Below are 23889 nucleotides of genomic sequence, written 5' to 3' on the forward strand. Positions count from 1 at the left end.
GCCATTCGTTTGTCCTTCCAATTAACAAATTCATTTTCATTTTTTTTTCTAGATTCAGCTTTCACCTTTGTCATTTTCAAGAGCTTTCCTTGACTGACTTCTTTTAGCAAGGGTTCTTGGCTTTACTTACAGCCAATGACTGCCACATGTAGTCATTATTATTATGGTTGGTCCCATAGTCAACCAAATGGTTAGACTGGATTTTGCATTTTTATTCACCCCTGGGGTTTTTCCCAAAATCCTGGAATAGGCAGATATTATTCGATGTTGTTAAAGGTGGTATTGCCCAAGGCGCTTATTGTTATTGTTATTGTTGTTCATAGTACTATTAATTAAAGTACTATTTATTACATTATTTTCATAAAATAAATATTTGAAACTCAGTGAACAATATGAAATTTCATGAAGGAGGGGAGGAACTGAAGAGTTTGGGGGTCTCTGACCTACAGTTGTTCCAACAATGCAGTATTGATAAAATAATTTCTTTTCAATTTTCAGATAAGGAAATTGGGCACTTACACACACAGACACAGACACAGACACACACACACCTGTTTAGGGACTTGATCATTCAGGGCTGTTGTAGGACAGCTTATGTCCCTCACTACTTTTGCCAAAATGTGCATGTATACCCTGTCCTAGTAATTTCTGGAAAAATCATGAACTCAGTGGACAGGTCGTCCTTGACTTATGACCAAAATTGAGTGCAAAATTTATGCTGTTAAGCGAGACATTAATTAAGCGAATTTTGCCCCATCTTACAACCTTTCTTGCCACAGTTTGTTAAGTGAATCACTGCAGTTCTTAGTAACCCGGCTGTTAAGTGAATCTGGCTTCCCTATTGACTTTGCTAGTCAGAAGATCACAAAAGGAGATCACATGATCCCAGGACCCTGCAACCGTCATAAATACAAACCATTTGCCAAACTTCTGAATTTTGATTACGGGGATGCTGCAATGGTTGTAAGTGTGAAAAATAGTCATAAGTCACTTTTTATCAGTGCTGTTGTAACTTTGAACGGTCACTAAATGAATGGTTATAAGTTAAGGATTACCTGTACTTCTTTGTATGAATTGGCCCCCTGTGATTTCAGGTGTAAAAAACAAAACAAAGCATTTGAACTGTTGCTCCTACCCTGCTTTGTAAAACTTTTATTTTTTGTTGAAAAGTAAGAGAATTCAACCTACCCTTGATCTCTATGTAGGAATTAAGCCCAATACAGCTGTTCCTTATATGTGTTTACATGTGCATGAATGTGTGTCTTCATTTGGAAGTGAGTGCAGGCAGTACCTAGCCATACTACCAAAGTGGTAAAATCTAGATCCCTGAGGTTTTAAGAAAGAGCTAAACAACCAAGTCTTGAACATATGCAGTCAACTCCCAAAGGCTTGCAGGGCCAACAGAGCAAAATAAAAGCTGCTTACCACAGCTAAGTGCTCCTTGATTTTTTTTACTTCATCCTCCAAGTTGCTTGTGGCTGATTTTCTGTTGCTAGTCTCATCCACTAAATCTTGTAACACAGACATAACCTACAAAAGGAAGAGAGAGAGAAAGTGAAAGGTGAATTTATTCACTCCTCTAAACCATTGATTAAGGATGATCTCCAGTTTAGCCCCTTGTCTGTCTCATGTTTCTGAGGTCTGAAACCAAACAAACCTACTATGGGAAATCTATGCTTAGAGCTGACAAACTAACCATAATTCAAAGCACTTGATAGGGGACTGTATGAAAGAATGCTTTTCCTCCAAGCTAAACTGCAGCAAAAGAAGGAAAGGAAGTCAGGAAAATGCAGATTTTTATTCTTAAGGAAAAATGAATGCATTCTCAGGAGGAATCTTGGTTTCTGTATTGATCATTCTTTGGAAATTAATGTGAAGTTACTGAAGGCATCAGAAAGTATTCCACCAAATGCTAGTTTTGAAGGAGAGGCCTCTGATTCCTCTCCAGAATCAAAATAATTCTTAACCAAATAAGCAGAGAGAATATTCACAGCAGCAACATATTTGAATTAAGTTCCCCGAGTTCCCTCTCAGTCAAAAGGGAATAAACACCAATAGGTGTTTCTCCCTTAGGGGAGAACAGAATGTTCCAATTGCGGTAACAGGTCTTGGAGGGAGAACAAGGAAGCCACTGGCAGCTGAGACCAACAACATTCACTGAAGATGAATACTTCCATCCAATGTAATCTTCAAATAGCCCCATCATACATTGTTGTTGTTGTTGTTGTTGTTGTTGTTGTTGTTGTTTACTTTATTCATTAAACATGAAACTCAGCCAACTGAACATTCAAAAATGCATTACAAATACCAGTGACTGGTGCTAAAGGTTGATACGGTTTGCTGCCAGCTTCCTAGGTACTAACCAAGTACCTTCTTAAAATATAAGATGTTCCAAGTAGCGCAGTTTTTTGCAGTTCCACTGGTGTTATTGCAGGAAGCTGCAATTTGTGGATGTATCTTGTAAAATTCTTGGACATGGTGCCAAGTGCCCCGATGACAATAGGTATCACTGTTACATGCTTCATCCATAGCCGTGTAGTTTCGATGATCAGGTCACGATATTTCATTATTTTTTCTAGTTGTTTTTCTTCAACTCTGGCATCTCCAAGAACAGCAATATCAATAAACAGTTCATTTCGGCCCTCTACAACAGTGATCTCTGGCGTGTTGTGCTCCAAATGACGATCTGTTTTTATTCGAAAGTTCCACAAGATCTTCACCTTCTCATTTTGGATAACGTTTTCCACTTTATGTTCCCATGACTTCCTGGATGCAGGTAAATCATATTTTTTACATAGTGACCAGTGGATTAATTTAGCAATTGGGTCATGTTTAGCTTTGTAATCAGTTTGTGCAATTTTGCTGCATTCACATATTAAATGTGAAACAGTTTCAACTTTGCAAAGTCGGCAGTTTGGGTTGTCAGTGGATTTTTGTATCTTCGCATTCATGGCATTAGTTTGTAGTGCTTATTCTTGAGCAGCCAGTATTAAACCTTCCGTTTCTTTCTTGATAGTTCCCATCTTAAGCCATGTCCATGTCAAGTTGTCATCACATTTTCCTTCAATGTTTTTCAGGTGCTGTCCATGCAAAGCTTTGGTTTTCCATCTATTTAATCTGTCATCCAGCTGTTTTTCCTTATATTCTGCCTTTGTTTCTGTTGTTTTTATGCTGTTCTCCGTTTTCACAGCCTGCAGCAATTTTTCTGTACTTTGGTTCACATAATCATTCAAACTTCGTTTTTCTTCTTCTACAGTTTGATGGATTTGCAACAGCCTCCTGCCCCCTATTTTTCTTGGCAGGTACAACCTGTCGATGTCACTTCATGGATGCATAGCATGGTACATATTCAAAAGTTTGCATGTTTTCCGGTCTTAACTTTTTCATTCTCTAGAACCTTCTCAACCTGATGTTCCCAGTGGTTTTTGCTGTACTCAAATCCAAACTTCTGGCACAATTTCCAGTGAATGATTTAGCAACTTGGTCATGGCATTGTAGGTAGTCAGTTTGTGAAATTTTGCTGTACCCACTGATCAAATGGTCAACTGTCTCATCTTTCTCATTACAGAGGTGACATTTGCTGAATGTTTGCCTTCATGCAATTTGTGGCTAAGGCTTGTTCTTGAGCTGCCAAAATAAAGCCTTCTGTTTCTTTTTTCAGTACTCCTGATCTTAACCAGTTCCAAGTTAGTTTTTGGTCAGCTTTGCCTTCAATACTTTTCAAGTTTGTTCAATACTTTTCAAGTATTGGCTGTGCATAGCTTTGCTTTTCCAATTTTCAGCTCGCTCCTCAGTTACTTCTTTCTTGTATTCAGCTTTCGACTTAGTTGTCTTCAAAAGGCCTCCTTTATTTACTTCCTTAATCATTAGTTCTTCATTTTTCTGGATGTAGTCATTCAAGCTGTGTCTTTCTTCTTCCACAGTCTGCTTTACTTGTATGAGTTCTCGACCACCCTCTGCTCTTGGTAGATATAATTGGTCAACATCACTTTAAGGGTGCAAGACATGATTCATTGTCATAAGCTTCCTTGTTTTTCTGTCCAAATTGTCCAACTCCATCAGGATCCAGTCAATTATTCCTGCAGAGTATCAAATCACAGGTATAGCCGAGATATTTATTGCTTTTATGATGTTTCCTCCACTCAATTTGGACTTTAATGTCTTGCAAATTCGTCAAATGTACTTGGCTGAAGTTGATTCCTTGACTTTATTATGCATTAGATCAGAGGCCTCTAAAATCCCCAAGTACTTATAACCTTCTTCTGGTTTTACTGCCCTTATCATTTCTTCATTCTCAAGTTCTATTCCATCATCTTCTATGACCTTGCCTGCTTTGATTGCTATTGTTGCATATTTGTCAATTCCAAACTGCATGCCAATGTCTTGGCTAAATTCTTTTGTGCTTTCAATTAATGAATTCAGTTCAGCTTTTGTTTTACCAAACAGCTTCAAATCATCCATGTACACCAAGTGCGAAATTTTCAATATTTTCTTTGCAAGTTTGTATTCACAGTTCACCTTCTCCAAAATGGTTGTCAGTGGTAGTATTGACAGTATAAAAAGTAGGGGTGAAAGGGAATGCCTTGTTTAATTTCAACTTCACCCAGTTCATCTCCATTATCCATAAACTTTGTTTTCCAGAAGTTCATTGAAGTTTCCAAGAGCTTTTGTATGTTGCTGCTGATGCCAAAGATTTTCAGGCATTTCTTGATCTAGCTATGGGGAACTGAATCAAATGCTTTCTTATAATCTATCCAAGCCATGAACAGCTTGGTTCGTCTTTTCTTTGACTTCTTTAGGATTAGCTTGTCAATCAGTAGTTGATCCTTTGTTCCTCTTGAATTTTTGCAGCATCCTTTCTGTTCTATAGGAAGCAAGTCATTTCTTTTCAAGTATCCATAAATTTTATTTCCAATGATGCCAGTAAGGAGCTTGTATGTTGTTGGCAAGCAGGTGATTGGCCTATAGTTTCCAGGGTCCTTTTCTCTCTTTTTATCTTTTTGGATCAAAAATGTCCTTCCAGTTGTCATCCATTCAACATTTTCAGGTGTCTTTAAGATCTGGCTCATTTGGGCTGCCAATCTTTCGTGCACACTTGTAAGTGCCTTTAGCCAGAAGCTATGTAACTCATCTGGTCCAGGTGCACTCCAATTCTTCACTTTTCTTGACTGCCTTTGCACCATTTCTTTTGTTATTTTCACACCTTCCATTTTATGTACTCTAACAGAATCCTCAACCTGCTTGATCCTTTTTGCATTTCTGTTGTGCTTCTTCTTGTTTTCGCACAAGTTCTTCCAGAATTATTTCTTCTTCTTCTTCTTCTTCTTCTTCTTCTTCTTCTTCTTCTTCTTCTTCTTCTTCTTCTTCTTCTTCTTCTTCTTCTTCTTCCTCCTCCTCCTCCTCCTCCTCCTCCTCCTCCTCCTCCTCCTCCTCCTCCTCCTCCTCCTCCTCCTCCTCCTCCTCCTCCTCATTATTATTATTATTATTATTATTATTATTATTATCATCATCATTATCATTATTATACGATTGTATCACAGCGGCCAGTTGTTTCACTGGATTTGGCATTGATTACTAGTCGGGCCCCACCCAGGGGCCTAGGACGCCATAACGTATTTTCATAATATACGTGCAGATCCAAGCAGTGCAGCTTTTTGCATTTGACTGATGGTGATTTTGTCAAGTTTTAACTGTTTTAAATGTAATTCCAGTGCTTTTGGAATAGCACCCAGTGTGCCGATTACCACTGGAATTACCACTGCTGGTTTGTGCCATAATCGTTGAATTTCAATTTTTAAGTCCTGGTATTTCGCGATTTTTTCATGTTCCTTCTAGTCGATCCTGCTATCACCTGGTATTGCGATGTCTATGATTGTAACTTTATTTTTCTGAACCAGTGTGATGTCTGGTGTGTTATGCGCCAGTATTTTGTCCGTTTGTATACGAAAATCCCATAGGATCTTGACCATCTGATTTTCGGTGACTTTTTCAGGCTTATGTTCCCACCAGTTTGTTGTTGTTTTAATATTATAATTTTTGCACAAATTCCAGTGGATCATTTGTGCTATGAATTGTGCTGCAATTTATAATCAGTCTGCATGATTTTTTTTACAGCAGCTGAGTATGTGGTCAACAGTTTCATCAACTTCTTTGCAGAGTCTGCATTTGGCATCATCAGAGGATTTTTCGATTTTGGCCTTAATGGCATTTGTTCAAATAGCTTGTTCTTGCGCAGCCAGGATTAGTGACTCTGTTTCTTTCTTTAATGTACCTGTTGTTAACCATAACCAAGTTTTTTCACTGTCCACTTTATCTTTTATTTTTTCCAGAAATTGGCCATGCAATGCTTTGTTCTGCCAACTTTCCATTCTTGATTTTATCACATCTTTTCTGTATTCTTGTTTCATCTGTTGGGCCTTCAGTAGATTTATTCTTTACTTCGATTAATAGATGCTCTTGACTTTCTTTTAAATAATCAGCCAGTGCATGTTTTTCTTCTTCAACTATTTGCTTCACTTGTAATAATCCTCTGCCACCTGATTTTCGGGGCAGGTATAGTCTATCAGTGTCACCGCGTGGATGTAAACTGTAGTGCATTGTCATTAGTTTCCTGGTTTTTCGGTCCAAAATGTCCAAATCAGCTTGTGTCCAGTTAACTATACCAGCTGTGTATCTTATAACTGGTACTGCCCATGTATTTATGGCCTTGATTGTATTTCTACCATTTAATTTAGATTTCAAAATTTTCCTAACTCTGTTGGTGTACCCTCTCCTGACAATAGTTTTTACTTCTCCATGTTTGATGTTATCCAACTGCAGAATGCCTAAGTATTTGTAGGCTTCATTTTCATTGCATTTAATTAGTTGGCCATTGGGCATTTCAATTCCCTCACATGCAGTGATTTTGCCCCTTTTTATGGATACAGTGGCACATTTTTCTATGCCAAACTGCATTGAAATATCGGTGCTGAATACTCTGACTGTGTTTGTCAGTGATTGGATTTCTATTTCTGACTTTCCATAGAGTTTCAAATCATCCATATATAATAAATGCGAAATTTTTTCAGCTTCTTTGGCTGTTTGGTAGCCTAATTTCATTTTTTAAAAGATTACTGATAGTGGGATCATCGTGATGATGAAGAGAAGAGGTGAAAGTGAATCACCCTGGAAAATTCCTCACTTGATATTAACCATTCCGTACTTCTCATTCCCTGCTGCCAACTCAGTTCTCCATTGTTTCATTGCCTTTTCAGTGAAGGATGTAATATTTTTACTAATGCCAGTTGTTTCTAAGCATTTTATGATCCAACTATGTGGCAATGAGTCAAATGCTTTTTTATAATCAATCCAGACCATATTCAAGTTCATTTTTCTTTTCTTACAATTTTCTAATATCATTTTATCAATTAGGAGCTGATCTTTTGTACCCCTACTCCTTCTTTTGTTGCCTTTTTGCTCTACTGGCAAGATGTTGTTTGTTTCCAAATAATCCATAATGTTATCTGCAATAATGTCTGTGAGTAATTTGAAGGTTGTTGGCAAGCATGTTATTGGTCTGTAGTTTTCAGGTATTGTTCCTTTAGTTGCATACAATACCTGAAAACTACAGACCAATAACATGGTTGCCAACAACCTTCAAATTACTCACAGGCATTATTGCAGATAACATTATGGATTATTTGGAAACAAACAACATCTTGCCAGTAGAGCAAGATGATGATGATGATGATGATGATGATGATGATTATGTTAGTCTTTGGTGAGATTCACAGCCTAAGTTGTTCCAAGTAGGGTGGTTTTTTGTAGAGTCAGAATGTTCAAGTCAGGTAAATTTAGAATTTTCAAATAGCGAGATAGCCCTTTATGTATTGCTCCAAGGGCTCCAATTACAATTGGGACAACACATGATTTCTTTTTCCACAGTCACTCAACCTTAATTTGCAAGTCCCGGTATTTTGTGATTTTTTCTTGCTGTTTATCTTCAATTCGTGCATCACCAGGTATTGCAGTGTCAATGAACCATACTTTTTTCTTTTCAATTATTGTTATGTCAGGTGTGTTGTAGGCCAAGTGCCTGTCAGTCTGGATTCTGAAGTCCCACAAGATCTTGCCTTTCTCATTATCTAAAACCTTCTCAACCTGATGGTCCCAGTGGTTTCTGCTGTACTCAAATCCAAACTTTTGGCACAATTTCCAGTGAATAATCTTAGCAACACGGTCATGGCGTTGTAGGTAGTCAGTTTGTGAAATTTTGCTGCACCCGCTGATCGAGTGGTCGACTGTCTCATCTTTCTCATTACAGAGGCAACATTTGCTGTTGGGGGTAACATGTTAAATTTTTGCCTTCATGCAGTTTGTGGCTAAGGCTTGTTCTTGAGCTGCCAAAATAAAGCCTTCTGTTTCTTTTTTCAGTACTCCTGATCTTAACCAGTTCCAAGTTCGTTTTTGGTCAGCTTTGCCTTCAATACTTTTCAAGTTTGTTTATTATTGTTGTTGTTATTCTTGTTATTCTTGTTGTTGGTATTATTATTATTATTGTTATTGTTATTATACTTTATTCATTAAACATGAAACTCAGTCAACTGAACATTCAAAAATGCATCACAAATACTATTGACTGGTGTTAATGGTTGATACGGGTTGCTGCCAGCGTCCTAGGTATCCACCAAGTACCTTCTTAAAATATACGATGTTCTGAGTAGCTCAGTTTTTTGCAGTTCTGCTGGTGATATTGTAGGAAGCTGCAGTTTATTGATGTATCTTATAAAATTCTTGGACATGGTACCAAGTGCCCCGTTGACAATGGATATCACTGTAACATGTTTATTATTATTATTGTTGTTGTTGTTGTTATTATTAATAATCAGAAATCTTGAGAAGAAAAATGAAGCCTTGAGAAATCAAAACTATACTGTCAAAAACTATATATATATTGACTATACATCACTGTTTTTTCAAATGTGGGATTCTGCTTTTTTACATTAAATTAATTTAAATTAAATTTTAAACATACAAGATTTTTGCAAGATTTAGAAGCCCAGCTTCTCTTTTGATATACTCCAGTTTAACCATTTTAAGAAATCCTTCACTGGAAGAATATTTTGCTATGCGTTCTGCTATCCCATAGATGCAGAAGCGCTACTAACAAAATGTTACTTTGGAAGGAAAAGGGGTTTACTTAGTTGGTATCCCTACTTCGTACATCACCCCTTTCTCTCCCTAAATACTGTAGTGTTTCTACATCACTAGGACAGCAAGATGATTTGAAGAAAAGTTGGCTGCAGCCAGATGATCACACAGCACAATGGCATAGAGACAGTACACCAGCCAAAGCAATGGATTTGCACAGAAGGCTATCTAGTTTTCATTAGCAACTCAAATGAGCCACCAAGGCATGAATTAAAATTTTAAAAACTAATTATTTCATCATGTGAGCCAGGAAACTAGAAAAAAAAATAAGCCAACATGCCTGGAGGACTCAAGTTAAAGAGAAGGAATTCTGCTTTGGTCTACAGTAGAGATGAATAACCTGTAGCCTACTTAGTTAGACTATAACTATGTCTCATATAAGCCATGTTGGCTAGATCTAAAAAGAACTGAGGATTTTTAAAAAACACAGATAGAGTTACTGATTGCCTATGTCCTTGACTAAATGAAATAACCACATTTCTATCTATATCCAATAGGGAATTGGAAGACGACAAATCTTTTGATTTTTTTTTCTCACTTCAATGCATTTGTTACATAGGAGTCTATTAACAACCAAAGTTCCAGCCATCTTATTAAGAAATCAAGTGCAGACATGTCTTCCCAGAACTTTGCTTGCTACCACTGGACATAACATTTGCCATTCATTAATTCAATGTTCACACAGTGAGGTTTTGCACTACCATGACTACCCAATTTGAATATAGATACAGATATAGATATATAGAGCTGACTTTTTCTATATCTTTTCCCACAACGTAGAACTTTTCAATGTACACCCAAAAGCCTTGTAAAGTGGAAACTAAGCTTCAGCTTGCAAGACCACTCACTTCTTCGGGAATCAATTTCACTGAATAGAATTTGGCTCAAGGATAATGAGGTTACTCAAGGTGACTCCTTTCTGAAGTGCCATGTAAAGACTTTAATTTGCCTGTGCAATTACACATCAATTTTTTCTTCTGAACTGCACTAATATTACTAATAATTACTATTATTAAAATAGTAAAAGTAAAAAAAAGTAAAATGATTGTTGTTAATTAATTAATATTACAGTAGGGCCTTGGAGATATTATACAGAAGATTTCTAATGGGAGAGATGATTTTTATATTCTAGAGTGCAGAAGGAGATGTTTCTAGACATCAGAACTAAGAACAGTTCCTAATTTGTTTCATTTCCACATTCAGAAAAACTAGAATTTGTACTGCTGATGGATCAATGCCTGCATGTACCATAGGAGGCTAGTTAAGAAAGCAGAAAACAGCTGTATCTTCAGGAGATAAAAAAATTGCAAATGTAGTTCTTGTTTAGTGACCACAATTGGATTGGCTATTCAGTCATTAAGAGCAGCAGTCGATGAGTAAAATCACAACTGTGCTCATGATCTTATTTCAGCTTTGATTTGTAGATCTGCAAAGGTCGTACACTTACTTTTTCATTGCTGCTGCAATTGTGAATGGTCTCTAACTGAAGCAGTTCCTAAATGAGGACTATTTGTAAGGCTGTTTAGGAAAACTATGGTTTCTACAAATTAAAACCACTGCCACATTCTGCCTAATTGTAGGACTAGTCCTGCAAATCCCTACTCAGAGTGTCTCCCACTACTAGTGATATAAAATTCTGGGATTTCAGCACCAAAAAAAATGTGGTATTTCTAAACAACAAGAGGAGGAGCAACTTCCTTATCCATCTCACCTGGTTCATCAGGGCATACTGACAGAAGTCTCTAAAACATATGGAAATTTCCAACAGATGGAATGCATTGCTATAACTTGGGTAGTGACCTGTTACATGGCTTCTCTCCGTGGGGAGCCATTCTTGGAATAACTTAAGCTTGAGGTTAAACTATTTTTGATTCAGCAGTTCTAATTAAGAGAAAAAGATGATTAGGGAGGATAGGGGTGAACAGGCATTACTGGCATTCTCCCAGGTTTATCCCTGCAGAGTTATTCTTTAATTGTAATAGATACCTGCCTGCCTGATTTGAATCAGTTAGATTCTCAGTCCTCAGGCAGAACAATCACGTTTAGCTAGATAAACATTTAAATAGTTATGCAAAAAACAACAAAGTTAAAGTTAACACAATCTGTTTTTCAAAGAAATGAATCCACTTATCATGCTTCTTCCCATACAATTCATATTTTGAGAAAATATGTTACCTCAGGTTTTTTTTTTGTTGTTGCCTTCAAGCCAGTGTTGTTTCTTTCTTTTGTATACAGCCCAGAGTCACATTATCTTATGTTGGGCAGCCACATAAACACGTTAAACAGCACAAGATTGACTGGCTCAAGGTTTACTCATCCTTCCATCCTTCCAAGGGCAGTAAAATGAGGACCAGATTGCTGGTGGCAATATACTGAATTTGTAAACTGCTTAGAGAGGACTGTAAAGCACTATGAAGCTGTGTATAAAGCTGTGTATATTGCTAGTGCTAAATGAAGGAAGGAAGAATGTTTCACACACCTAGCGAAGAGGACAAAAGTCCATAAAAATTTATTCCATAATAAGTGGATTAGCTTTCAAGGCCCAACAAGATGTCGAATTAGTTTTGATTAGCGTGGGGATGAGCTGTCTTCCTTACATTTTTTCTTTGCATGCAAACTTTTTTTTTAAAAAAATAGGACTATTGTTTGTGTTAAATGAATTTTGACTTATTTATAACTGATAAATCATTTATAACTGATATACAATACAATGCAATACAATAGCAGAGTTGGAAGGGACCTTGGAGGTCTTCTAGTCTAACCCCCTGCCTAGGCAGGAAACCCTATACCATTTCAAACAAATGGCTATCCAACATCTTCATAAAGACTTCCAGTGTTGGGGCATTCACAAATTCTGGAGGCAAGCCGTTCCACTGATTAATTGTTCTAACTGTCAGGAAATTTCTTCTCAGTTCTCAGTTGCTTCAGTTCAAATAATTCTTGGTGGGTGTGGCAGGGGAAGGATACTGTAAAATCTTCATTTCCTCCCCACTTCAGGGGAAGGTTACTGCAAAATCCCCATTTCCTCCTGATCAGCTGGGACTTGGGTGGCAGAGAATAAACTGGGGTGGGACCAGCCAGAGGTGGTATTTACCGGTTTTCCGAACTACTCAAAATTTCCGCTACCGGTTCTCCAGAACTGGTCAGAACCTGCTGAATACCACCTCTGCTATAAACGCAACTTTTCCCAATTTCTTGCCTCATGGTTCTGGTTCTTTCCTTTTTACTTCCAAAAGAATGTCATTCATAGGAGTGATGGTGGGGGTTCTTAGTTCATACTGTTTTTATTTTTTTCCAGCAAATGAAAAACTTCAGCTTACTGCATGCCAGAAAACATACACTGGCTTTACAAACTAACGTTACTAGTATATTCTTAATTCAAGAAAAGAGTTGCAGTGTATATGAAGCAAACATCAAGCCCAAATGGAAGTGATATCAGAAATGTGGAACCAGGGAGCATGATCTGATAGCACAACATTTTGTTGTGGTTCATACAACATATACAACATATGCATAAACAACATACAATATACATATACATGCAGATTATGTGATTCTGGAATGTCCCAGTGGGATAATCACAATGTGCTTTGAAATACAGTAATGTGTATTATTAAAGAAAGCCATTATGCATCCCTTGCAATTAAGGTCCCAATGCAAATTGACAGCTATGATTTAAAAAAAAATTATATATGTATTTGTTTGAGAGTCTATATAAAGCTGCATTTTGCTAACATTTTAATTACTTAGACTGAAAGTTCACCTACCTGGTTGATTCCATTCTCATTGGCTTCAATCTTTTTCTGCATCTGCATCATTTGCCACATGTCAGATACAGCTGTGCCGAATCCACTTTGAGCCTTCTCTATCAGTTCAGTCCCTGAAGGAAGCTTCTCCAGTCCAGCAATCTGCTTTTCAACCCCTATGAGGTCTTTCCCCATTCTTTTCACTTTATCCTGCACTCCCTGAGTTTGATCTTGCACTCCCTGGACTTCATTTTGTATTCCCTGAATTTGATTTTGCACCCCACCGATTTGATTTTCTACTTCTTGGACTTGACCTAATACCCCTTGGACGTGGCCTTCTATCCCTTTAATCTGACCTTTCACACCACGGAGATTGGTCTCCATCTGCTTTAGTTTCTTTTCCAAGTCAACAAGCCGAGAATCCGGCTCCTTGCTCAAAATGCCTTCCTTATCCTCCTTCTCTTTTGATAATGCCTCTTGGCCTAATAAATCACTAGGTCCTGCCTCGATTGCAGCAGAAAGCAATGCCATATCTGGCTTGGTTGGAGGACCTCTGTCTATCTTCACATCTGCTTTGATATCTTGAATGTTGAGGTAGCTGATGACAGCATGTAAGAGAGCGTGGAGGGCATTGAAATTGATAACGCCAACCTCCGGGGTCCCTATGGAGAGATCCGCCAATTCAAACAATGTGACTTTGACAGACATTTTGGCAACAAATTCTGAATGGGACAATTGCTTGAAAATTTCTTTTAAAAATAAATATATAAAATCTGCTTTCAATGTAGCTATATAAATCTGTTGCTCATATACGGATTCCTACAAAATGTAACCTTCTGGTTAGGAAAGCACTTCTACCATTAAAGCATCTTTCTCCTTCTCAAGAAAGATTCTTTTCTGCAGCAAAAAAAGAGCAAATTTGCATCCTAAAAAAGCAATCTAGAACTATTATTACTATGCTTTTCCTCTAATATTCTTAAGAATATTCTCTTCTTTCACTAACGGGATCCGATTTACAGAAGCCTTTCGTGCACCCGTTAGTTAAAGCCGGGACAGAACAGGGCGTCTCTCGCTCCTCCTTGCAACCCGAATCTTCTCCGCCTCACAATCCAGCCCTGTTCCACTTCTCACATTCCATTGGTGGCGTAACAAACCTCCCGACTCGGGGATTCGCCGCCGTAGCTGCCCATGTGCTTTTGTTTACTCCATCGCCTCTGCTGACTGATGCAGGTCGGGCGTTCGTGGTTGCTAGGCAACTCGGGACGGTTATGCGTTAAGTTACGGCCGCGAGCCGTAGGGCCTTTTCGCCCAAAGCCGCGAAGAAGGGTCCGATGGGAAATTTCAAATGTTAATGCGAGTGGGGCGACGTTTAGCTTTCTCTGCCACAGCAGCCGTCGTTTCCGAGGAAAAGATTCAACTGAGATTAAATGCGGACACCGTCGCTCACAGTTATACATACAAATATAAAGAATATATCTCATATATAATCAAAGGGCTTTATTTTCCCCGCCAGAGCGATGTTAAAATACTGTAGAAGCGGGGGGGGGGGGGGGCAACCTCTGAGCCGTGAGGTGTTTTTTTTTTCCTTCAACCGGGCCGGGGAAACGGCGGGCGAGCGCGCATCCCCACTTACACGAGCAGGCGCGCTCCATTTGCATGAGCGGCAGGCGCGCGGTCAACCGCTGGTAGTGCAAATGGAGCTGTGTGCCCGCTTGCCAGCCGCTCGCGCGGAACCATCCCCTTTGCCCCTCCCTCCCCCGCTGGTCCGCAAAGCCGGAAAGATTGGGGAACTCTGTTCTAGCAGGCAAAGAAAAAAGAAAAAAATTAAATCTCGTGATTTACAAGGCTAGGCTAATGGCCTTCCTTCTACCATGGGGTCCCCAATCCCCCCCCCGCTCCTCTCCGGGCGCGCGACTGAGTGAGCGCGGGCGCGCAATTCCATTTGCACCCGCGGTGGGCACTCCCGTGTGCGTGAAGCTCCTTTTTGGGGAGTGATGCTAAGGCTAAGTTAGCCAAAGCTATTTTACAGCTTCATCCCGCCAACTGCGGAAGGAATATATCCCCAGTAATTGTTTGCTACGATGTTGTCTTTGTCTGATCCCCATCTCCTAGCTCAGGCAGTCTATAGTTTTCTTTCACTTCTCCTTCTTTTCCCCTCTCGTCTCCCACCTTCCCCTCTCTAGTTGCTGGTACAGTTGGGAATGACATCGGGCTAGTACTAAGTGGTTATTTTAGGCTGCTATGAGGATACCCTGCCTGTCTTAACTGCTTGGGCAATATTCCTAGTTTCCATCGAGGCATCTGTCTGCATGTAGCAATAGCAATAGCACTTAGACTTATATACCGCTTCACAGTGCTTTACAACCCTTTACAACCCTAGACTAAGCAGTTTACAGAGTCAGCCTATTGCCCCCAACAATTTGGGTCCTCATTTTACCCACCTCGAAAGGATGGAAGGCTGAGTCAACCTTAAGCTGGTGAACTGCCAAACTGCAGCTAGCAGTCAGCTGAAGTAGCCTGCAGTACTGCACTCTAACCATTGCACCACCTCGGCTCCTATTGTATGACTTTGCTGGCCCCTGCTGCAGACAGGATTCTTCAGGAAAGAGAACTGTGTTATGGCACTTCTTCATTGCTGTTCAGTCATCCACTAGGTGCATTGACATTTTCCCATTGGTTTTGTTACCAAAGGGACTTCCCATCGCCATTAAAAAAAACAAACTCCTTTTATTACTTGAGTGAAGTGGCATCATTTTGCTACTCTCTTCTGGCTCCCTGGCCATAGGCTACCTCCTGATGCTACTGGCCAGGAGGACACAACTGAACCTGTGGCCAGCACTGATATTCCCGTTTGACAAAATCAGTGGAGTTTGTTCATTATGGACCACTCCTTCCGCTTCACTCTGCCCCTGTACTCTTGTCAGTCAGGATGGGTCCAATCCTACAATTACAGCAGCAAGAGCAGTTCCATTTGCATGCTGAATACTAGGGCAGAATTGGGCTGGGCAGTTGGGGCAATTTTGCATTGCTATATTTTTCTGCTGGGTCAGCAACAAAGACTTTGGGCATACTTATTAGAACTAAAATAAACAAGCTTCCAGATGCATGACCACTTGAAGGGTCTCATGTAGTACCAGAAAACTTTGAATGGAGCCACTCCTGAGGCCCTCAAACAGGGACATCTGGGTCAAGAAAAGTGAGGATGGAAGCAGCAAAAACACAACACCTCACCTATGTTAAGTGTGATATGTGTAAAAAAGGAGGTTAATCTCTGTGCAGTTGTGGCTGCCATTTTGAATTATTTTTTATCCTGGGCCAGACATTCCTGTTCTAAACGTACAAATAATTTTTTTGACTGACAATAAATATATTGAATGAAGAATGATACTAGTTATATTTTATTAAATGTGAATGGACTATATTTACCTTTAGTCTTTATTTGGAAAGATTGACTACTTGGGCAGATTTACTCTTTAAAGTCAAGGAGTACCAGTAATTGCGAAGGGTCAACCACTGCAGGCAGGATTAAAGTAAGAATACCTATTACTGGGACTCAGAAAGTGTCCCTTCAATTTGCTTGTATGAATGCATGTCTTCACTTGCATTCATACAAGCCACTTCACTGAAAATATAGATTAGAACCTTATATCAAATCAACTTTGCCTATAATTAATATATTTTAAAAGTATAGGGTTGAGATAAATGAGAGCAGCTGTAAAGCATGCTCCTCCCTTCCTTTCCCAAATCTTCAACTATGTCCCTCATTTTACAATGGTCAAACAATGGTGTGTGATTTAATGTGTTTTGTGAATCTAGCTAAATGAAGCTACGAGGTTTTCCCCTGTTCTATATATGAACCATCATTCTTTTTATTCAGACATTTTGGGAACCAAATGCAGAGGGAAATATGGATAGTTCTTCTATTTTAAGCAGCTGTGTATACAAGAAAATTTCAGAAACCAACATTCAGCAAACTGCAATGAGAAAAGTTGTCAAATAAGACTGGATGTGTTTGGCTTATTTACCAGCAGGATGACACATTACAGCATCTGAGATGTTTTATCTCGTGATCCCTTTACATTCTTAAAAATGATTGAGGACCCCAAAGAGCTTTGATTTATGATGATTACATTTATTTTAAAAAATATTTTATTAGAAATTAACATAAATTTTAAAATATTTGACTTCGCAGATCCCCTGAAAGCCAGGGATACCCAGGGGTCTCCAGACAATACTTTGAGAACCACTGCTGTAATGTATCAGTGTGGACAATAAGCCAACCACATATGGTCAATCGGAGTTAAGTATGGCTTTTACTCGGCTTTTTAAGAGCAGCCTGCCAAATTTAGCAGGTTAAAAATCTCACTATCTTTAAAGTATTATTCACCGTCACTCCAATAGATTCATTTTTAGATGCATGGGCTCAAGCTTTTTTTTTTCCTGGGTGAAAAACATAGGAGAACATTGCAAGAATTAGGTATGGTATTCACTGTATGTTGAATAATAAACACAACACTGAATCGATTTGGAAGAACTTTATTGATCATATAACAGTTCCATAATTGTATACAGTTTGTACCTATGTAAGGTCAGTATCTTGATGCTGGAAAAGAAATATTAGATTTTGTGAACATTTTCTAACCTACAATTGGATATCTTTGTAATAAGATGTGGAAGAGTGGTGGCTTCCGATAGCACCGTCGGCGTTGGAGGACGCTCCCTAGAGAATGCCAGCCCCGTGACTGAGTATAAGCTGCTAGAACAGTGTAAATCAGCTGTCTAGCGGCTTGAAAACTCCCCCCTCGGGAAAAGAGGGGGAGGTGAGTAGCCGGGCAATTTGGGTAGAGCTCCCTGGGATCCCCAGGGGCAATTCTAGGGCACGAAGGGTGAGAGCTCCCCAGAAGCCCGACAGAGCTCCTTGTCCGGGACGCTTCTGCTTTCACAGAAACGAAACGTCACGACCACCCCTGCCATCAATGTTTCAATCTACATTTGAATGATATGCAGGCAGAGCAAAACAGGAGTGAATATAACCGCAAGTACAAACCTTAATTCCGATGTAATATACTTCCTTCTGTGAAGACAAAGGGACCTAAAAGGAAGATGGCGCCTGAATAACAAAGGGTGTGATGAAAGTGAAACTTAAAAAGGACAGCACTTGTTAAGTGCCTGCTAACGTTGTTAAAAGACTCAAGAGTTTAAGATGAAAGAAACCAGTATTAGTTAACAAATTTGGGGGAATAGGTGGACTTTTTGGACTTAATAAACTGGCTGTTGAAAAGTTTGATTGAATATTTGGAAATGGCTTCAAAACAAACAAAACTAAGCGTTTCCAAGAGCGCTGGAAGCTCCCCAGCCCAGACACAGAAATTACAATCTTTATTACCCCCAGTAGAAACACAAACTCTGACACTTGAGGCTCTTCAAAATGCATTAAAGGACCAAGCCGTTGTTTTGGAAGGAAAAATTGCAAATGCTTTTAAAAACGTGTCTGATGAAATGTCTGGAATTAAGGATTTAATCCAAACTCATAATCAACAGATAGGAGAGGACATTGTAGATGCATTTAAGGGCTTACTTGGTTATGTAACATCTATGGATGAGAAGGTGGAAGAAATCAATCAATCTAATATCAAGTTGGAGAATAAAGTTGAGGAGGCACAAAATAAAATCAATGTCAGAGGCAGAGGTTACAATGATACAATATAGAACAATGGAATTTGCTCTAAGAATAAGAGGTCTGAAAGAACAAGATGTGGAAGAGTGGCAACTGTCTTCTCTACTTCCCATTGAAACCAGACATACTCTCATACCACAGGACAGATACTTTACCATTTGACAGATATGTAGTACTGTGCAAAAGTTTTAGGCAGGTGTGAAAAAATGCTGTAAACAAAGAATGTTTTCAGACATATAAATAATGATTGTTTATGTTTGTCAATTGTCAAAATGCAAATGAGCGAACAAAAGAAAAATCTAAACCAAATCAATATTTGGTGTGACCACCCTTTGCCTTCAAAACAGCAGCAATTCTTCGAGTCTTGAGAGACCATTCTGGGAGGAGTTTGACTCTGTTGCCCCCGAGGATCTGGACAGGTTGCGTGGACGGCTGCGACCCACCACATGTTTAATGGACCCGTGCCCCTCCTGGCTGGTACTGGCAGCCTGGGAGGTGACACGAGGCTGGCTTCTGGGCCTGGTGAACGCCTCATTGGGTGAGGGATACTTACCAACCGCCTTGAAAGAGGCGGTGGTGAGACCCTTGCTCAAGAGACCTTCGCTCGACCCAATGGAGCTAGCTAATTACCGTCCAGTCTCCAACCTCCCCTTTTTGGCGAAGGTTGTTGAGAATGTGGTGGCGCAGCAGTTTCCACGACACCTGGACGAATCCGACTATCTAGACCCACGCCAGTCTGGCTTCCGACCCGGGCACAGCACTGAGACAGCCTTGGTCGCGTTGGTTGATGATCTCTGGAGGGCCAGAGATAGGGGTTGTTCCTCTATCCTGGTCCTATTAGACCTCTCGGCGGCTTTTGATACCATCGACCATGGTATCCTATTGCGCCGGTTGGAGGGGATGGGAGTCGGAGGCACCGTTTTGCGGTGGTTCGGCTCCTACCTCTCCGACCGGAAGCAATGTGTGTTGACAGGGAGGCAGAGGTCGTCCCTGAGGCCACTCACTTGTGGGGTGCCACAGGGGTCGGTCCTCTCGCCTCTCCTGTTCAACGCATATGTGAAGCCGCTGGGTGAGATCATCCGTAGTTTTGGGGTTGAGTACCACCTGTACGCTGATGACACTCAGCTGTACATTTCAACCCCAAACCACCCCAACGAGGCTGTCGAAGTGATGTCCCGGTGTTTGGAAGCCGTCGGGGTCTGGATGGGGGACAACAGACTCAAGCTCAACCCCTCCAAGACCGAGTGGCTGTGGGTACCGGCACCTCGGTTCAGCCAGCTGACACCATCGCTGGCCATAGGGGGCGAACAACTGTCCCCTGTGGAGCGGGCGCGCAATTTGGGAGTCCTCCTTGATGCCCGGCTGTCAATGGAGGACCATGTGGCAGCCGTGGCAAGGGGGGCGTTCCACCAGGTTCGCCTGGTGCGCCAATTGCGCTCCCTACTGGACCGGAGTGCCCTGCGCACGGTCACTCATGTGCTGGTGACGTCTCGCCTCGACTACTGCAATGCCCTCTACATGGGGCTTCCCTTGGGATGCATCCGGAGACTGCAGCTAGTTCAGAACGCAGCCGCGCGGGTTATCATGGGGAGTACACGTTACTCCCACGTAACACCTCTCCTGCACGAGCTGCACTGGCTACCTGTGGCCTTTCGGGTGCGTTTCAAGGTATTGATTACCATCTTTAAAGCGCTCCATGGCATAGGACCTAGTTATCTGCAGGATCGCATCCTACCACACACGTCCCTGCGACCTATCCGCTCACACAGGGAGGGACTGCTCCTGGTGCCGTCCGCTAGGCAATGCCAGCGGGCGACACCTAGGAGTAGGTCCTTCTCTGTGATGGGCCCAACCCTCTGGAATGACCTCCCCCCCGACATTCGAACTACCACCGACCTCCGTTCCTTCCGTCAAAAGTTAAAGACTCACCTATTTCAATCAGCTGGCCTGGCACTCTCTTAGTTTTATCTCCCGGGGATTTATTTTAATGGGGTTTGGGTTTTTAATTGGGGATGTTTTTTAGGGTTTTAGAATATATTTATTTCTTGTACAGCCTATCTCCTCCATCCAAATGTATTTAAGTGTTTTATGATTGTATTTTTATCTGCATTGACTGTACACTACCCCGAGTCCCTTCTTGGGAGAGGGGGCGGTCTAGAAATCCAAGAAATAAATAGGTACACTTGCACACAGTTTTTGAAGGAACTCGGCTGGTAGATTGTTCCAAACATCTTGGAGAACTAACCACAGATCTCCTGTGGATGTAGGTTTTCTCACATCCTTCTGTCTCTTCATGTAATCCCAGACACACTTGATGATGTTGAAATCAGGGCTCTGTAGGGGCCATTCCATCACTTCCAGTACTTCTTGTTCTTCTTTATGCTGAAGCTAGTTCTTAATGACTTTGGCCGTATGTTTGGGGTCGTCGTCCTGCTGCAGAATAAATTTGGGGCCAATCATACGCCTCCCTGATGGTATTGCATGATGGATAGGTATCTGCCTGTATTTTTCAGCATTGAGAACACCGTTAATCCTGACCAAATCTCCAACTCCATATGCAGAAATGCAGCCCCAAACATTCAAGGAACCTCCACCATGCTTCACTGTTGCCTGCAGACACCCATTATTGTACTGCTCTCCAGCCCTTCGACGAACAAACTGCCTTCTACAGCCAAATATTTCAAATTTTGACTCATCAGTCCAGAGCACCTGCTGCCATTTTTCTGCACCCAGTTCCTATATTGTCGTCCATAATTTAGTTGCTTGGCCTTATTCCCATGTTGGAGGTATGGCTTTTTGGCTGCAACTCTTCCATGAAGACCACTTCTGACCAGACTTCTCCGGATGGTAGATGGGTGTAATTGGGTCCCATTGGTTTCTGCCAGTTCTGAGCTGATGGCACTGCTGGACATCTTCAGATTTCGAAGGGTAATAAGCTTGATGTGTCTTTCATCTGCTGCACTACGTTTCCTTGGCCGACCACTGAGTCTACGATCCTCAACATTGCCTGTTTCTTTGTGCTTCTTCAAAAGGGCTTGAACAGCACATCTTGAAAACCCAGTCTGCTTTGAAATCTTTGTCTGGGAGAAACCTTGTTGATGCAGTATAACTACATTGTGTCTTGTTGCTGTGCTCAATCTTGCCATGACATGAAACTGTCCTTCACAACCTCACTTTGGTAGCAGTTTGGCTGTTCCTCACCCAGTTTTAAGCCTCCTACACAGCTGTTTCTGTTTCAGTTCATGACTGGGTTTCAACCCAGTGTGACATTGATGATCATTAGGTATAATTGGTTGATCATACACCTGACTATAATCCTACAAAATCCCTGACTTTGTGCAAGTGTACCTATGAGAATTGATGCTGTTTTGAAGGCAAAGGGTGGCCACACCAAATATTGAATTGATTTAGATTTTTCTTGTTCGCTCACTTTGCATTTTGAACATTGACAAAAATAAAACAATCATTATTTTTTTCACACCTGCCTAAAACTTTTGTATGCTACTATTTGTTTTAATAACAGTGATTATGTTATTATTGTGTCACTGCTCATGCTGTTATTCATTAGTTTTAAGTTTTTTTCTCTCCTGTTTGCTGCCTGGAGTCATGATTGCAAGATGGGTGTCTAATATACATATTGATGTAATAAATACATAAATTCATGCTAAATATTTGTTTCTTAATGATAAGGAAGTCCCTGCTGAATTCCGAGTACAGTATGATCAAGAGGATTTCTTTGCCATATTTGCTACTTCTCCTAAGTGTTCATCAAAGCAGCAGTGCTCCACTTCTAGCCTGACTGACTGTAAGGGAGATGAAGCCATTTGCCATATATAGCATGTCAAAAGAAACAGGGTATGTATTTAAAAGGACACTGTCCACCCACTGTGAGAAGCAGCAAGACCAGAATGGAACATATACTTCCAGAAATGATCAATGTAGACATCTGTAAGACTAATTTTGTTTTATTTAAGTACAATGACAATAAAGTTTATACTTATACTTTTTTTCCTGAACCAAGTTGAAGATTCTATGTGAGGCCTCTGTGAGAGATCGTAAGTATCAAGGAGCTGTTGGTTTGCACCACACTGAGGGTGGCATTCAAGGCATGTGGAGGGCGGCCATTTGGAAAGGAAATCTGCTTTTGAATATCAGAGCAAAGGAAAAATAAATTCTCCTTGTTTTCCTTTCATAGGCTTTTCCATTGGCATATCCCCATACCATCTATTTTTCTGAGCCCCATGCCAGCCAAAGGCAACTGCTTTTGACCCTGTATGAACTTACTTGGAAATCATAGTTGAACTTCCACATGAGAGAATATGGGTAGGACAGAGTTGGAAGCAGTTTGAGACATCAGAATTATCTGATTCCATGAAATCCTATGCTTAAAACAGCATCTGAACACCAGGATTCCCGTGTGTCCTGCAGATGGCAGCACACCACATCAAATGGAGCTCAGAGCTAGACTCAAGTATTGTACTCTTACCTGCCAAAATAAACTCTGAATCTCTTCTTGTTCACACACTTCACCCTTGCCTTGGTAAGGTTCTAAACAACATCAGTTAATGGGAGAGAAGAGAGCCCAAAACCTAAGACCCAGAGCTGCACTGACTTCTTAAAGACCTGGGTACAATCTGTAAAGGATCTCCAAGAGGTACTGCAGCTGAAGGTAAAAATGAATTCTTAAATGCACGAGGAACAACCAGTAACTTTTGACCTTATCATTCATAGTAGACAAAACAATTTACAAGCCTCTTTTAAGTCTTCCCAGATCCAATGTTCTCTGGGATATACAAAAGTTGTATCAAAGGACATAGGTAGAGTCTGCAGTCCCTTCTCTGGTTGACTGGAAGTTGCAAATTACTATCGGTATTATCCATGACAATTTAAAGCTAAGCAGCTGATAGATTGTCTCCCCCATTAAAAAACTGAGGTAAGATCCCATATTTTTAGTAAACCTGTAAAAATGCATCTTTTTGCCAGGTCTTTATGGGTCCTTTTAATATTCATGTTTTAACTGTTTTTATCTTTTTTACTTTGAATTTCCCAGCCACTGTTTAAATTGCTAGTTATCCTGAGGGATCTTTTGGTAAGGTGGCAGATAAATCAATTAATCAATTTGACCATTTAAAAGGGATGTCATTTAATATCATGTTCAATATTATGTAACTGCACTAGCTCAGACACTGGAAAGGGTAGAATATTCAAGACATTTGCCTAACCATTTGAATGGAGATTCTAAGCACATGAAACTGTGTGGGCTAGAAGGATTTGGCT

The 23889-nt window shown here is 40.4% G+C and overlaps 1 protein-coding gene across 1 annotated transcript in view; it reads right to left on the reverse strand.

Annotated features, from left to right (window-relative positions):
* Positions 1 to 13643, reverse strand: part of QRICH2 (glutamine rich 2) — a gene marked incomplete at its 5' end in the record, with an annotated part of 64063 nt that extends 50420 nt beyond the window's left edge. The window contains 2 exons of the mRNA XM_081963212.1: positions 1426 to 1530; positions 12957 to 13643. Of these exons, the coding sequence (XP_081819338.1) occupies positions 1426 to 1530; positions 12957 to 13643 (792 nt within the window). The remainder of the gene's footprint in view (positions 1 to 1425; positions 1531 to 12956) is intronic.
* Positions 13644 to 23889: the final 10246 nt, after the last annotated feature.

The sequence above is a fragment of the Natrix helvetica genome (genome assembly GCF_964273705.1).
Source record: "Natrix helvetica genome assembly, chromosome: 1".
In the NCBI taxonomy this organism is placed as follows: Eukaryota; Metazoa; Chordata; class Lepidosauria; order Squamata; family Natricidae; genus Natrix; species Natrix helvetica.